At 53.3% G+C, this 16,153-nt stretch overlaps 1 protein-coding gene across 13 annotated transcripts in view; it reads right to left on the bottom strand.

Moving 5' to 3' along the window:
* Window positions 1–186: 186 nt before the first annotated feature.
* RFFL (ring finger and FYVE like domain containing E3 ubiquitin protein ligase) overlaps window positions 187–16,153 on the bottom strand; it is a 75,317-nt gene continuing 59,350 nt past the window's right edge. For 8 of the 13 annotated variants that reach the window (XM_069602848.1, XM_069602842.1, XM_069602853.1 and 5 more), the window contains 5 exons: window positions 11,711–12,100; window positions 7,611–7,694; window positions 6,523–6,733; window positions 5,344–5,367; window positions 187–2,872 (listed from right to left, as the gene is read on the bottom strand). In XM_069602848.1, coding sequence (XP_069458949.1) covers window positions 2,691–2,872; window positions 5,344–5,367; window positions 6,523–6,733; window positions 7,611–7,694; window positions 11,711–12,100 — 891 coding nt within the window. In that variant the 3' untranslated portion in view covers window positions 187–2,690. Of the gene's footprint in view, window positions 2,873–5,343; window positions 5,368–6,522; window positions 6,734–7,610; window positions 7,695–11,710; window positions 12,104–16,153 lie in introns of all 13 variants that reach the window. The other 5 variants (XM_069602843.1, XM_069602841.1, XM_069602844.1 and 2 more) reach the window with 1 other exon arrangement.

The raw sequence follows: 16,153 nt of genomic DNA, 5'->3' as shown, positions 1-16,153 counted from the left end.
CCAGCTCCCATCCTCTACTAGGCTTTCCCATGTCCAAGGCCACATGACCCAAACATCTCCAAAAATAACGCAGTCTCACAAGAGCAGGCCTGTGTGCATACCGCCTGGGATTAGCCTGTGGCTTGTGAACTCATGTCAGTCTTAACTATCAGACCTCTGGCGTCCTCACACCAGATCGGACAGGCATCTATGTTGAAACTTTATTACAAAATTATAAAGCAGAGCTCTGTAACAAAAAATACACATTTGGGTTTCGTCTAACACCCAAGTAAGTCTGAGAAAATATAAGCCACTTGAAATAACACATTCACGTCCAAAAGGTTTCAACAAATTTATACAATATACATTGAGCACTAATTCCTGTACAGCTTATTCTTTCTAGTTTGGATCCAGCTATTCCAATGTATTATGAACCAGTCAGCTGTCCTGTCTTTTAAAACAAGTCACAACTGAAATCTCAGAACAATCAGCAAAAGCCATGGGATAATGAAAGAATTAGATGTTTCCATGGTAATTAAGACCAAGGAGCCATGAGGGGCAGGAGAGAGCATCCAAGGATAAAAATCAAGTTTGCTACCTAGGTTAGATAGTAACTGAAATGGTATCTTAAGAATTCCCAGCCTTTATTTGGTGTAGTAATAAGATACAAAGTGGGAAGGGGGGGGGGGGGGGGGGCGGGGTCGCGGTTAGGGTTAGGTGGTTTTAACACCTTTTCTCCTAAATGGAAACCTTCACCAAAAGGGATTAGAAGACTTAAAGGCAAATTCTTTCTCCTAGATGAGTAAATGCCATCAGTTCTGATTCTGACTGAGGTTACAAACCAACCATCAGGACACTGTTAACTCATGTCTAAGAGGGAAACTGGGAGGTAGGGAGTGGTAAGGCCTCAGCAGAGAAAACAAGTTTTAAGCAGGGAAACAGCCAGCTTCTGCCCTGAAGTTATTGCTAGGTTGTAGCTGAGCTGCTATGTGCAGACCTGTTTGTTTCACAGTGGAACTAAGGAGTAGCTGAATTCTTTGTTAAACTGGTAGGCACCGTAAACTATAGTATTTACTGTCCAGCAGAAAGATGGTATCTTTACAGGGAAATCTCCATCCGCCACCCCCCACCTCCCACCCCCAGTTCCTACAAAGGCTGTAGCCCAGAATCAAACTATCTAGGACTTGGTATAATGTCAAGGTACGTGGTTTAGTGGTTGATGGAGAGAAAGCATTAAGCATATCCTGTACCAACCAACAGGTGCCCTTACAGGCTTTCCAAAGTCATGATTGGTTCTTCTGGTCTGAGAGAGCTCGGCTGCACAGGGTAGGGGCAGGGGTGACTGCCAAAGCCCTCAGCTGTCTGAGGGTGTGCATAGCGGTAATGTCCAACAGTAATGGCGGCACACACAGCTCTTCGGATAGTGCGCAGAACGTATGTTTGTGCTTGGCTAAGCTTCTCCAGCAAACTTGAGCTCTTCCAGTGGTGGAGAGACCCTGAGAGGGCTCAAGAACAAGACTCACTCACTGCACGGCCCTTCCTAAAGAGCCAAGGGAATGCTGCTTCCTGACCTGCCCCTAAAGCAGCAGGCTGAGAAAGGAAGTGGGAGTCGGGAGTCCCTCCCAAGCTGGGGAACAGAGACATGCAGCTGTCTGCTCAAGGGCTCATACCTCTGAGTGCTCGGTCTTACATGCTTGTCTGACTGGAGCAGAATAAGGCCCTTTGCCTAAGTCTCTGTGTCTTCAAGTAAAACCATGTTTAAAACCTCCATGGGCAAGAGGGACCTCGTGCTCAGGGGAAAATGGTTTAAGGCTGTCCACTGGAGACGTCAAAGCCAAGCAGAGAGCCACTGCTTCCACCCAACGCTTTCCCTTTTCCTCATCAACTAAAACAGGATGGCACAAAGTCAGACCCCAGGAGGAGAAGCAGAGGTGACCCACGTACTGTCTTTCAGAGACTGGAATCTCCCAGCAGTCTGAAAGCCAGATGCTTTGCTGACTCCCAAGGTCAGCTCAGGAGAGGGATAGCTTCCCATCCCAGCACTTAAGGAAGCAACTCTTAATGACTTAAGGTTTTCCAATCGCATTTGCGTTTCATTTCTCACCAGAAATAAGTTTACTGGTACAAATTTCTGTCCCTAGGAGGATCACTATGGGTCTGGTAAGCTACCATCTTTTTGGTCTAAAGAAACAAATGGATTTTAGGTAAGGTATCAGGAGACTTTAGCAAAGGTCAGTTAAAGCACAGAGAGCCACAGAGACCAGAAATGAATCCAGGTGTGCCGGGGAGGAAGAGAGCCGTTCCCACCAGGACTCATGGTGGGTGAGACCGAGGAACGCCGCTCAGGGGGGTGGGCGGGCTACAGGAGGAAGGGTGAGACTGTTTAGGTTTGCAGAGGAAGGGAGGAAGATATGGTCAAAATTCTGGAAAGTCCTCTCCACCAGTTACCATCGTCACCCCAAGATCACCACAACAGGGACTGGCCTGTGCGATCTGTACCAGTTTCCACTGGCCTGGGGCTCGGCCAGCGCACAGTGTACCTCTGAAGCAAGACAGGCATGCCCAGAGATGACACAGCATCCTTGCTCGCCCTGGTCTTGGGAACACTGCGCATGTTCTGGTTAGCTTGCCCGTCTGCAAGCTGACCAACCGTGGGCCCAGACACCTGGAGCTCTGTCCCTGTAAGGCACTGCAGAAGCTGGCACGGGCCCTCAGGATCGGAAGACGTGCACGGCTCGGATCACGTACTGCCGGCAGATGGGGCACTCGTTCATGCGCTTGCCGCACTTGGTGCAGGTGACCATGTGGCCGCACTCCAGCAGAACGCAGTCAATGGGCGAGTCCATGCAGATCCGACACAGGTTCTCCTCCAGGCTGGACGGCACTGCTCCCCCTGGACACAGAGCAGAGAGGAGAGTAAGGGGCGCAGCCCCCAGATCCACACACTCCCCTCGGGGAGAAGGAAGCACCTCCCCAGGAACTAGCTCCACCTGCTTGTTTAATCTGCACCTCCACAGGTTAGGCTATACGTTTGAAGAGTCAAGTACTTGTAGATCAAAGACTTCCCAGAACATGAGATGTTTAAGGCAAAGGCCTCAAAGCTTAAAAAGAAGTAACGTTCAGACAACTGAGGCTGTAATAAAGCCAGGGAGTGCCACGGAGGGACTCGATATTCCCTGAGGCAGAACGTGCTGAAAAGATATAAAACTGGCTGAGAAGAGTTTAAGTACCAACAGAGTTGTAATGAACGGCTCATGAAGGATCATGCGACTCCTCTGTAAACATACCCCCAACTGAATAAAGAAAGCCAAGGATTGCAGGGCCCCAGCCATGCCACGGCCTGCTGCCCTGGAGGAGACACCGTGGTGCCAGAGCCCAGCAGAGACTATGGCTCCCTCCTCTCTGCCTCCCACACACACTTCATCCACACCACCGTGACTGCTGCTCAGTGCTTTCAGAATTTGTGAGTTTGCTCCTTGTCTCCCCCACTAGGAGATGGGCTCCTAAATTCAACAAATGGAATCAATTTCTATTGAGATAATAATATACTTAGTATCTACTGTGTGCTCTGAGGGCTGATAGTCATCTTGAATGCCAGAAACCAGCCCTGAGGTGAAGGTGAACAAGGTAGTCTGACTCTTTGTGACCCCATGGACTACAGCCAGACAGGTTTCTCTGTAAATGGAATTCTCCAGGCAAGAATACTGGAGCAGGTTGTCACTTCCACCTCCAGGGGACCTTCCTGACCCAGGGATTGAACCCATGTCTCCTGCACTGGCAGGCAGATTCTTCACTACTGAGCCACTGGGAACCCCCAACAGAAACTGTGAAGTAGGTACTCTCGTTACTCGTTTTATAGGTGAGGCAAGCGAGACCAAAGGGTTAAATAGCTTGCCCAAAGATTCAAATCCAGGCAGGCTGGCTTCTAGGAAAGTGGCCTGAGGGCAGGGGCTGCGAAGACAGTACTAACTGCTCAGTGCACAGTTCTCAACAAGGCTAACTGGCTTGTGCGAGTGGGAAGACACAGTGGGCATGACCTACATCCGGGGTCAGCTGTAGGAACAGGAAAACCTTCATGTCCCCAAACCCAAGCTTCCCAGCATGTTTTAAATGGCAGCCTGAGTCAGGTAGCCATAAACAGGGAACTGGTCTTATAACAGCCGCCTCTACGGTCCCATAGGGAGCTCTCATACTCCACTGTTTCTGCACTTTCTTTACCTGTTCCTTGGATTATTCAGAAAGTCAGGCTGTGAGGCAGTGAAACCTATTTACTCCTGTGAGGAGCTGGTGGCCCTAACAGGGAACATTTGGAAACAACTGAACTATATAAACACCTATAAATATAAATAGGAATACCTATATATATAATGGGTATGAGCTATATAAATAGCTCATCCATAAATATATAGATGGGCTGGAGTAATTTACAGAATTTCATTACAGATTACTTTTGTCAAGATTAACAAATTCATTAACTCAGTTGCCAGCATTCTCCCAGGGAATCAGAAAGACCCCAAGTGGATGGTCAAACTTTGGTATCAGGTGAGGGTCTAGAACTCCAAATGCTCAACTCTTGGGAATGTATCAGCCAGAAGACCGTGCCCCATTCTGAGCAATATGGTGAGAGCTCTTCCCCAAGAAAGGATGTTCTCAGAGTAGTGTAGGGGCCTGAAAAGCACTTTAAAACTTTTTCAGAAGACACTCCAAATTTGTCACTTAGTAAAATGGCTGTATAGCCTTGAGGCTTTCAGAAAAAGGTCTAGCATGTTTTAGAGTGACTGTATCTGCAGTCAGATTCCTTCAGTGCATTCTGGGGGTGCCCAGAGACCTGTGGGTGGTCTTTAACATACAGGTTGGTACATGGCAGCTGAGTGCCACGAAACACGCTATACATACAAGGCTCTTAGCTCACCACCCCTGCTTTTCAGTTGGTACCAGAAGCTGATGAACATCCCAAGTGATTTCCCTGAAGGTACACACAGAGACCCTCCCACACAGACCAAGATGGAGTAAAAGCTATGGTGCCTGAGCCCCAGGACTATGGGCAATGACCAGAAGTGCCAGCCCTTGGCTTTGCCGAAGATTTTACACAGGCTGGCTTCTGAGCTCTGACAACCAGAGGCCTGCAGATCAGGCTGCCCGAGGTGTCCTGCCACTCCTCCCTTCGCAGGGACGGGGATGGGAATTTCGAAAGATGCTGAGGAGTCCTGGTTCCCAGGGAACATCCCCCCCAGTACCGCTCCCCCGCCAGGATGTGGATATGCTCAGAGTTCTCAGAAGGCTAACAGGAGTAAAGGCTGAAGGGGAGGAAGGAGAGGAGAGCGAAGGGCCTCAGCCTGATACCAAACAGGAACAGCCACGTACCGTTTTGGTCTTCAGCGCTGCACACTGCAAAGGGAAGGAAAGAAGGTGTCTGAATACGTGACGTCAAGGAAAGCATCCAGCCACCCTGGCTTCACTTCCAAACTCAGACTGCTCTCCTGCTGGGAACCAGGCTACCCTCCTCAGACCCTCCACACACGGGAGACTCACCCACCGCCCCTGCTGGGGTGTCTGGTCTAGTCTTAGAATAAGGGCTTCCACTGCTTTGCCGTGAACAAAAGTGCCAGGCAGGAAGGAGATTGCACAAGCTCAGTGTTCTTTTCTTCTATCACTTCGGAAGCCGGAGTTAAAGTCAAGAAAGGAGGAACAGTCTGCCCTGGTTGGACTCCCCAGAGGAGCCATCTCCTCGTCCCTCATTTGGAGGTTCTGGGGACCATCCAAAAGCGAAGAGCCTGTGATCAGGTGACCAGGCAGATGTCCCCTAACTCTGATGAATCTGAGCTCCTGGGAGAGGAGAACCTGAATCTGACTTCAACCACCGTGAGCAGGCAAGTCAGCACAACATTGACTTGCAGGAGCCCATCAGCTGGGGAGCGACTGGGTGAAGTCATTTCAGGAAATGCAGAGTTCCAGACAGCTAGACTTGTCTCTCGCCTGCAGGGCTTCTCTGCCTTGATTGGTACAGTCTTCATCTTACCACAAATCGGCAGCACGGACATAATAGCAAGTTTTTTTCTTCCCCAAACTCATTTGACCACAGACCTTGTTTTATTCTGCATCACTGAAAATGATACCATGGCAAATGCTTTGGAAAATGAGCAGCCCCGGGGCAGGCAGGACACACACAGGGTGCCAGTACCTTGTGTACAGAGTTTGAGCACGGCCAGAGGCAGTGATGAGTCTGACGGGGCGACATACGGCGGGAAGGGCCATGGACTTAGACCCAGAAATCCTCAGGGCCAATCTAGGCTCTCCAGTGAAGGGAAGATGCTAACAAGGCCTATTTCACAGGCTGCCCTGAGGATTAAATACATACACACGATGCCTGACCCCCACCCGGGCATCAGCTCCAAAGGACAGTTGTTATTAGAGGACGCAAATGCGCAGGGTGGCCCCTTCCTCGGCTGAAGCATGGGAATGGAGTGGGGTCGCTGTGGCCTCTAACGCGCGGCAGCAGGCGCCCTGCAGCTCTATGCCGCTGCCGCACGCACAGCCCCTCACCCAGGTGCTGGAGTCCCTTCTGGTCCTTGTACAGCCGCGTCACCCTCTCCATCAGTTCCCACTTCTCACAGCAGCCCTTGTAGTTGACGAAGTTGCGAGCCAGGATCTCCTTGAGCTGTCGCACGGTGAGACCTTCAATGTCCTCCAGGTCGGTCAGGTCAGACAGAGAGGCCCTCCGGCCTGGGACAAAGCTGTCCTCTGAGTCGACGGACTGAGAAGGCAAAGATGGGATGAATGGGCTCCACTCCCCCGCCCCCGCCCCGGCTCTCACTTCCAGGACCCCAGAGCTCTCATCACTCTGTGCTTTTGGTGACTGGCCTCAAGGGAAGCAGGAATGGGGGCATATAGAGGATTACATGGCGCCAGCTATGCATCGCAAGACAGACCTCCATCTCTTCCTGACCCAAGAGCTGTGCTCAGGCCCAGCCGGCCACAGCCCCACCCCCAGTGGCCGGGCAGGAGGGGCAGCACCAGCTGAGGCAAGAGGTTTTGGATCCCGATTGCTCCACTGACTGATGCTGAGCAGCACCGGGCACGATGCTCACCTCCCTGAGCCTGTCTGCCCCAGGCTTCCCATGGAGATTAAACGAGGCAGCACGAGAGACTACCGCACGTGGTCTGGGTCTTTCTCCCCTGGAGAGAGTTCTGCTTTCCCACAGAAGCCTGCTTCCTGCACAAGCATCCTCTCTGCACACTGGAGACCACAGCTCTGCGGCCTCACAGCAGTGCCCTCTCATCTTTCCCTCCTGATTATCTGACCTCCTTCCCCTGACAATGGCCACTGTGTGCTGGAAGCAGAGGAGAAGAACAAGACTGACTCAGCGGCGCCAGAAGCCTGCCCTCCAGCTGCTCTCAGCAAGTCAGCAGACTGGAAACCAACGGGCTGTGCCGCTCCGTAGCCTCCACTGGGACACAGACGCTCCCGAGGTTCACCTGGAATGCTCACACTAAACGCCGCCCCCACAGACAGGATTTCAGGACTGTCACCACAGCCTGCTCCTCCCCTCTCCCCCGTGAGGCCGCCCAGAGGGTCCTGGCGAGAACAGCGGTGAGAGCAAAGGCGGAGGCACAGACCCCACAGGGCCCACCTGGGTCTCGTCCTCAGCATGGGCTCTGGCCGTGCGCTCCAGGTAGACGGGCTCCTCTTGGTCCTGAGACACATGGCCATTGGCCTGTGGGGACAGAAAGATGCCGTCACATCCGCAGAGCTGTCCCACGGATGGCATGGGGCTCTTGCCAGCTCATGCCATATCCAAATGCATTCTCATCTCCCCGGGAACCTGGAGTCTCGCATAACAGCATTGTAGAAGCCTGACTCTGTCAGGCAGGGAAGCGACATGCATGTATTTCAACTCTAGCCAGGATGGCATTAACTGCCACTCACCGTCAGTGTCGGCTCAGCTTGCACACTCCGAGTGGAAGGAAGATCCCACGGCCGCTCCTCTGCCGGACCGCCGTCAAGCCCGTTCCTGACACTGGCGCCACAATGCCAGCCCCACAACCTCTGCCCGCTACCCCTGGTTTTGCACCCGGACCCATGTCAGCTCTTTGCTCCCCAACTGTCCAAACTATGTCTCCGCTTCTGCCACACGAAATCGCCCCGGCTTCCTCATCTGGCCCAGGTGAGGCCAAAGTTTCCAGACCCTCACCACCCCACCCCTCTCTCTTCTGGCTAGTCGCTCCTCTCATTAGAAATTCTAGAAATATGCTCCAACCAGTAGGGCAGACTATTACTAAGAGCTGTCTTGAAACCCAGTCAAAAATTATTCTAAGGCATCAAATAGTCTATTAGCCTGAGACTATATAAGACTAATTAATGCCTATGCTTAAGAAGTTTCATTCGGCTTAGAATTCTAACCTCTCAAAAGGTTTCCTCTGGTTTTGCCAGAGTAGTCAGAACTGGGAGCCACCTAATCCTATCACCATTTAAGCCACAAATCCCTTCCTAGATCCTCTCCACCCACTGCTCCCAAACAGGCGAAGGGTCTGGTGGGAGCCCAGAGCAAACAGGTGTCTGAGCTCACAGGCCTTTTCCAGCAAAGGGACAACCCGGGAAACCAGTCACTCACTGGCCCCCGCTGCTCACCTCAGGTTAGAATGCATAATATGGAGCTAATTAAGAAAAGGCACGCAACCACACAGAAACGAAGAGTAGAAATAACAACCGTCACCAAAAATGCCAAGTGACGATAAGGTCCTGTACACAGCACATGTGGGCAGAGATGCTTCCCAGACAACGTCCAGTTTTCTCTTAGCTTTACGTCAGTGTGGTACCCACCGGCCTCCTGGTGTCACCTTGGAGTTACAAGAAGCCATTCAGAGCCTAACCTTTTCCTAAGTAGACAGTTTCTGTATGTCTTCTCTTTTCCACAAAAGAGAAATTCTTTTGTGCTGCAAAGTATGCTCCTGTCTTTTCAGGATGTCCACTGGCTGAGCCCTAATCTACAGTGAGTGTCTGTCTACAGTTGGCTTTATTCCATGCACTTCCTTCACTAGCAACTACTGCCAGGGGGTTACAGGCACAGGAAGGGGCCCTGGTGAGGCGAGCGCTGCTGCCAGCAGACACACAGCCTGCGTGCCGCGCGCTGCAGAATCGTCAGGCAGCCCCGCACGAGTTACTGCGCTTGCCCTATTTTTCTGGCTGGCAAAATGCGGGCCTTGCCAGAACAGGGGACGTGAGCTGACCTGAAGGCCTTCTGGAAACATCAGAGGAGAAGCACCCAATGAGCCCTGGTACACGGTGTGACCTACGCGTGCAGTCTGCAACTTCTGATTAATGAAAGGAACCCACCTAAAGGTTCCTTCAGGGGAAAAGAGAAAATTTCCTCGAGGCACTCTCCTGACTCCCCATAAACAGAGAGAAAACCCTGGAGCAAGCAAAGGGAGGAAGTCATGGCAGGCGGCCCAGCCTGTCCAGCAGACAGAGCAGAGCCGAGGGAGAGTGAAGCCCCAGAGCGCGCTGGGGAGAAAGCCAGCTCAGGCCGATGAGGGAGCTGCGTGCGTGTCCTGCAGGTGAAGCTTGCGACCACAGCGGCCTTTCTGGCTCAGTGCTCGTCAGAGCTGAAGCAGGGGCCCCATCCCAGCAGAGGCGGGGACCAGAACAGGAGACGGCAGCCCTCCACATCCTGTGTGGGAGACGACGACACTGGTGCATGCCGGCTCTGGCGGCTCAAAGCCCTTCAGACGTGGGGTCACGCTGCCAGTCAGTCGTCCCCACATCCTGGCAGGAGCCAAAGTGGTCTGGATTACTAACCTCATCGCCTTGCTAAAGGCTCAAACCTCCCCCAAGTGACCCGAGAGTCAGTGCCCAGCTGGATGTGGAAACTGGATCTCCTAGGTCCTAATCCTCCCACTGTTGCCCAAGTCAGTGAGTAAAAGGCTCACTGAGGCACTGAAGTATAGCTACAGGACGTCAGCACGCCCCGATGATGACAGCAATCCTGGCACTTCGGGGGTGGTTAATATATGCTCACTGAATAAACGAACGCACGGAAAAATAGTTCCTAGAGACCCAGCACACGAAAGCCAGAGGCTGCCACTTTCTCCCCCAACCCTTCCCTCTCCCCACCATGGGCACCTAGTCTGCAGAGCTGGCCCTCTGCCCATGTCCTGTCGGTCCTAACCTTACAGGGTCCCCTGGGGCTACCCACAGCTTCCAGCTACTTCCCATCCTCTGTCCAGTGCCCCTCCCACTGGAGGTGGGGCACCACTTCCGCCGTCCCCACCCCAGGCCTCTGGCTGAAGCCTCCTGCCTTGCCAGTGCTGGGTCCTCCCCCGCTCCCCACCGAGTGTGTGGGTGTTTGCTTCCTATAACTTGACACAAGTCTTGCTGTCTGACACCCTATCCTTTCCTCTTTCACCCCCCTCAACCCTCTCCTCTGGAGAAGGCAATGGCACCCCACTCCAGTACCCTTGCTGGGAAAATCCCATGGGCGGAGGAGCCTGGTAGGCTGCAGTCCATGGGGTCGCCAAGAGTCGGACATGACTGAGCAACTTCACTTTCACTTTTCACTTTCATACATTGGAGAAGGAAATGGCAGCCCACTCCAGTGTTCTTGCTTGGAGAATCCCAGGGACGGGGGAGCCTGGTGGGCTGCCATCTATGGGGTCGCACATTGTCGGACACGACTGAAGTGACTTAGCAGTAGCAGTAGTAGCAACCCTCTCCTCAGTGATAATAACGATATCGTTTAGTCACTAAGTCGTGTCTGACTCTCTGCAACCCTATGGACTGTAGCCCACCAGGCTCCTCTATCCATGGAATTCTCCAGGAAAGAATACTGGAGTGGGTTGCCATTTCTTTCTCCAGGGGATCTTCCTGACGCAGGGACAGAACTCAAGTCTCCTGTATCGGTGGGTGTATTATTTACCGCTGAGTCACCTGGGAAGCCTGAGGTCCACTGGCATCACTCTAATGCAGCAGCTGGTTTCCACATCTACCTTCCCCCTCAGAGGGGCTTTCTCAGCGTAGAAGCAACATAATCCTCGATTCCGTGCTTTCCGGGCCCAGTTCATAACTCAGTCCCTGTGCTGCCCGGAGCCTTCCGTCCCCAGGCCCTGCTGGGATGCAGATAAGGCTGCCTACTGTTCAACAGCCCTGCAAGCACACCCCAGCCCAGCCAGCGCGGGCAGGAGCGGCCGGCCCCGCGCCTCGGCCACAGTGTTTCCCTCCGCTGCCTCGCCTCCACATCCTCTTTTTGGCCTCACCACGCGGCACGCAGAATTTCCCCAACCAGGGATCAAACCTGTGCCCCTTGCACTGGAAGCTCGGAGTCATAACCGCTGGACCACCAGGGAAGTCCTGCGTGGTCCTTTTTCTCCCTGGTGCCTTGTGACGATCACTGAGGGACTGAGGTCCCCGTCGGCCCAAGAAGGCCATGGGGAGAGAAAGCAGGAGGGTAATTTGATCAGAACCAAATGTGAAGACCTAACAGTGAATTTTCTCAAAATGTTTCTAGACCAACCAATTTTTTAAAACTAACTGGGATAGGAACGTATTACAAAGAAACAGAAAAACACAATAACCCAGCACCGTGCATCCGTTTCTCTAAGAAAAGCCCAAACATGAGTCTGAAGTCCAGAAAACTCCAGAAAGGCGTCCCGTCACCTGTGCAGCCCCTCTCCCGCAGCGCTGGGGGAGAGGAACCGGGGCCCACCCTGGAGAGAGGGGAGGCCGCACTGGCCGTACCTGCTGCCGGCCTTGCGCCTGGCCGGGGGGTGCGGATGGGAGGCCGGGTGAGGTAGGTGGCACGGCGCTGGTGTGGGGCCGGGTGAGGAAGGCCTGCTGCTCGGGGAAGTCGGGGCCCAAGGGGGGCACCTGAGTCCTGCCCTCCTGGGAGATGACGGGCTGCTGGCCGAGCACCAGGGACACCAGCTCCTCCTTCTCCCGGCACATGTCGGTAGAAATGTCGTGGAGGCTGAGATAGTCCCTCAGGTCCTTCACCTTCATCTTCATGAGCTCCTCCCGCCGGAAGGCCGTGGCGCGGAAGCGCTGGCAGAGAAGGCAGAGGCGGGGCCCGGCGCCCACCTGGCTCGAACAGTTCGTGCAGAAGTTCTTCTTACAGTCCAAGCAGGTCTGCTGCTTAAGAGCAAGAGACAAAGGAAACCATGTCAGGCCGTGAGGACAAGACAGAGCGCGACAAGGGCTGGGCACGACCGCCCCTGTGACTTGCCCTTTCACCGAGCTCCTCCTCTACCCAGGGGTCGGGCCGCCGGGCAGAGTTGAGGATCAAAGCCCCCGGAGGCAGCAGGGCCCCCGAGGGTCTCCGGCCGCCACAGGCAGGGCGCCGCGGGCAGGATTCCACTGGAGGCTCACGCCACTCATGCTTCTCACCAGCAGAGAAACAGAGGCTGCTAACTGACAGTGACAGCTTCAGGGTAGGAAAAGCCCTGCCTTTACGAAGTCTCCCTCCCCGTCTCTTGTGGTGTCACCTTGGGGCTGTAACTGAGCCTCTCTGGCCCTCAGTTTCCTCATCTGTAACGTAGGGGGTGATGAAAGCAACTACTTCATAGGACTGTTGTAAAGTTAAGAGATAATGCACTCAGCATATCGGACACATGAGTCTTCCATAAGTATTTAGTGTTTTAATTATTATTTCTAGGAAATACAAGCCAATGATGAGAGTCAAGATTCAAATCAGTATCGTGGAGCAACCCTCCTTCAATAATTGTATTTTGTTCTATACTTCTCAATACTGTACAATTATAATCTTTGATAATTACTACTCCAAAAATATATATATTATTAAATGACTGAGGGGCTACTATGTGCCAGAGCTGGACTTGGCTTATCATTCAGGTCTGAAAGCAGGTGTTTTCCTGCCTCCCTGCTTCCGGGACAGAGCGTCCGCGGCCTGGAGAGAGGAAGGCGCGTCCTGAAGGGCGGGCAGGGAGCAGCGGGTCTGAGGCCCACACCTGAGGGGGTCTGGGTTTGGTGCTCACACTCGCGCTCTTTCCACCAAGCCATGGGACTGACTCAGCCCCACGCCAGCCCCCAGCCGTGCTGAGCCAAGGGCCTGGCTCTCCCTCTCGGAACTCCCGGCCCAGGGCCCCGTCTGCAGGCACTGGGGCCCAGGCCCCTGCCCTACCCCGGGAAGGCCAGCTCCAAGTGCTGGGAGCGCGGGGCTGCCTGAGAGCAAACCCAAGACAAATACTTAGTGACAGGAGGCCCTCCAGACACGAAGGGGGAGCTCTCGTCTGTGGAAGTACAGGGTGTCTCAGGCGGCTGACGAGAGGGCCGGGCAGGCGAGCTGGCATCGCCTGGCAGCAGCTGCTCCCAGGATCGCGGACAACACAGGGCACGAGGGCGTGCTCAGCCCCCAGGAGGCAGCTCCTGGCCCCTCGGCCTGGAGGCTGAGTGAGCGCAGGGTCATCGATGAGCCCTACAGCCACGAGTGGGCCGCACACCACCACAGGGGTGAGCCCTGGGCCCCCAGCGCTGGTCCTGGAGGGGCACTCACTAACCCTTTAGAGAAATTAACAACTTTTCATCCCAGGGTGACTTCAGCATTAACCTAAATCTTTCTGCCCCCTCTTTTCTAAGTATAGAAAGCTGTTCAAGCAAACAAGAATGCCCAGGAGACTCACATTCCCAGAGTCGAAATCACAGGCCCTCTGGTGCAGCACTGAAGGAGAAGTCTGCAGAGTGGAGGGGGTTATATTTAGACTTTTCTAAGTGTCATTCAAGCAGTAAAGTGAAGCGAACAAAGGCTGTGACTGCTGACACTCGGAAGGACACATGTCAAGCTCCCTCACTCTCCACACAGTGCTAACCACACAATACAAAGTTCACACGGCTGCACGTGCTTTAGAACAGTTCTGGGACCAGTCGCCACTCAGATGGAAAGGAGATGTTTTGGGGTATTTGGGGGGTTCGGTCACATCTAAAGCTTTTCTAGTGGGTGATGTGATGTGTTTAGGATGACACAGTGAAATTACAAGGCTTCCATGTCATAAAGCTGTAGGTCCTGACATGGAACACTGCTTATACTGGTACAGTTTGATAAGACTTCAGTTCAGTCTCTCAGTCGTGTTCGACTCTTTGCGACCCCATGAATCGCAGCATGCTTGACACAACTGAACAGACCCAAGTTGCTCCATCAGCCAGATCTAAGCAACAGTCTTCTACGGTGCGCAGCGTACTGGATACCAGATCAGAAAGCAAAGACAGCAACCCACCCAGCTTCTCCAACCCCCCAGGGGCTCTGAAGTCCTGGCATCTGAAACACACCCGACAGGAAGCAGTAAGCCAGTGCTCACTTGAGGCTAAAACCCCAGTTTGAAGAGTCAGGAGAGAACTGACTGTCAACAAACGCTGGCAGAACAAGTAAAGGAAACACTCAAATATAAATTCCAGCAAATGGTACACACTGAGTAGTGAGGTGGCGAGAAAGACGACCTAGGGGAGCCCGGGTGGCCGCAGAGACACCCGGAGCATGGGGGCCGGCAGGGGTGCCGGCATGTGGCTCCCCCTGACAACCCACCCTTCCTCTGCCACCCCCACCCCAGCCCTGCTCCCTGGCATAGGCCAGGCCCACGTTCTCAGCTCTCTTCCTGCCGTCCTCCGAGAGGCAGCCCCTCCTGGGAGAGAAAGAGCAGCAGGGACATGCTAGGATTAAGTCCTGGCTGGCTGCGTCCCCACTGGGGGAACTTGTGCAAAACAGACAACTTCCTAGAGTCTCAGATGCTCACCTGCAAAGCCAGGTTCTCAGGACTTCCCTGGTGGCTCAGTGGCCAAGAATCTGCCTGCCAATGCAGGAGACACAGGTTCGATCCCTGGTTCAGGGAGCTCCCATATGCCGCAGAACCACTAAGCCCATGTGCCTACACTAAGCCTATGTGCCTACACTAAGCCTGCTCTCTAGAGCCTCAGGGCCTAGAGCCCGTGGTCCACAGGAGGAGCGGCCGCCATGAGGGGCCATGCACCGCAACTAGGGAAGAGCCCTCGCAGCAGCGAAGACCCAGCACAGCCCCGAATAGTAAACAAGCGACTAAAGTGAAAGTTGGATGCTGAGCCTGCCTCGAAGGGCTGCTCAGGTACCACAGGAGCTGATGCACAGTGAACCTCAGCATGCGGTAGGCACCCCACACAGTAACAGTCGCCTCTAGTTCCCTTCCCCTTGGGCCAAGACCGAGGAGGCACCCCCTCTTTCTACTCTGAGACTTGATTATCTCTCCATGTCTACAAACACAACCTCCCTGCCAGGCCACCCTATCCTCCCCTTCCTCCAGTTGGTCAACTAAAGAGGCTGGGCGCCAAACCCCCTCCAAAACCATCAGGGCTGCTGCTAAACCACATGCAGGATATGTCGCTTCCAGCCAGTCCTGTCCTGCAGTTTCCAAGACTGGAAGCTCTAGGAGGCCAGGGCTCCGTATTTTTCACGGCCTCTCTTATAAAGTCCTTAGTGCTAACTGGGCTTTGTACCAGTGAGCATTCAGCAAATACTGACCACAATGAAGAAAGGAAAAAGAGACAAGAGGATCCATGTCATCATTTCAATTCAACCACTTCAAGAAAAGACATTTTGAAAGCTTGCAGCTGTTAAATGCCAAACCCTTGAGATAAGATGCCGATCCACTTAAGCATGAAATTACAAGTGCAAAACTCTCATAGGAGAAAACATCCTTAACATTCACAGAATTCACTGTGAATTACACAAAATTAATTCGTCCCCTTGTGGCAAGAAAATATTGTACCAATAACCATCTTTTACCTTCCAACTGGAACTTCTTTTCCCCCTACAGAAGCTCTTCTTGGGACTTGCCTGTTGGTCCAGGGGTTGAGAATCTGCCTGCCAATGTAGGAGACACGAGTTCGATCCTTGCTCCAGGAAGATTCCACATGCAGTGAAGCATCTACTGAGCCCACGTGCTGCCAACTACTGAGGCCGCACTCCAGAGTCTGTGCTCCGCAACAAGAGGAGCCCAAGCAACGCAACCAGAGTAGGTAGCCCCCACTCGCCACAACTAAAGAAAGCCCAATCACAGCTGCAAAGACCAGTACAACTAAAAATAAGCAATTACTTTTTTTAAAAAAACTTCTTGGTACAGAAGCTTTCCTCCCGCCTCCTCACACAGCTGTGCCTTTGCCCTCCTCTTCCTGTCAGCCTTCGAGCTCCCTACTGTGGAGGGA

This window comes from Ovis canadensis, chromosome 11, assembly GCF_042477335.2.
Source record: "Ovis canadensis isolate MfBH-ARS-UI-01 breed Bighorn chromosome 11, ARS-UI_OviCan_v2, whole genome shotgun sequence".
Classification (NCBI taxonomy): domain Eukaryota; kingdom Metazoa; phylum Chordata; class Mammalia; order Artiodactyla; family Bovidae; genus Ovis; species Ovis canadensis.
The sequence above is the reverse complement of the archived record's forward strand: the minus strand, read 5'-3'. Positions and strand labels throughout refer to the sequence as shown.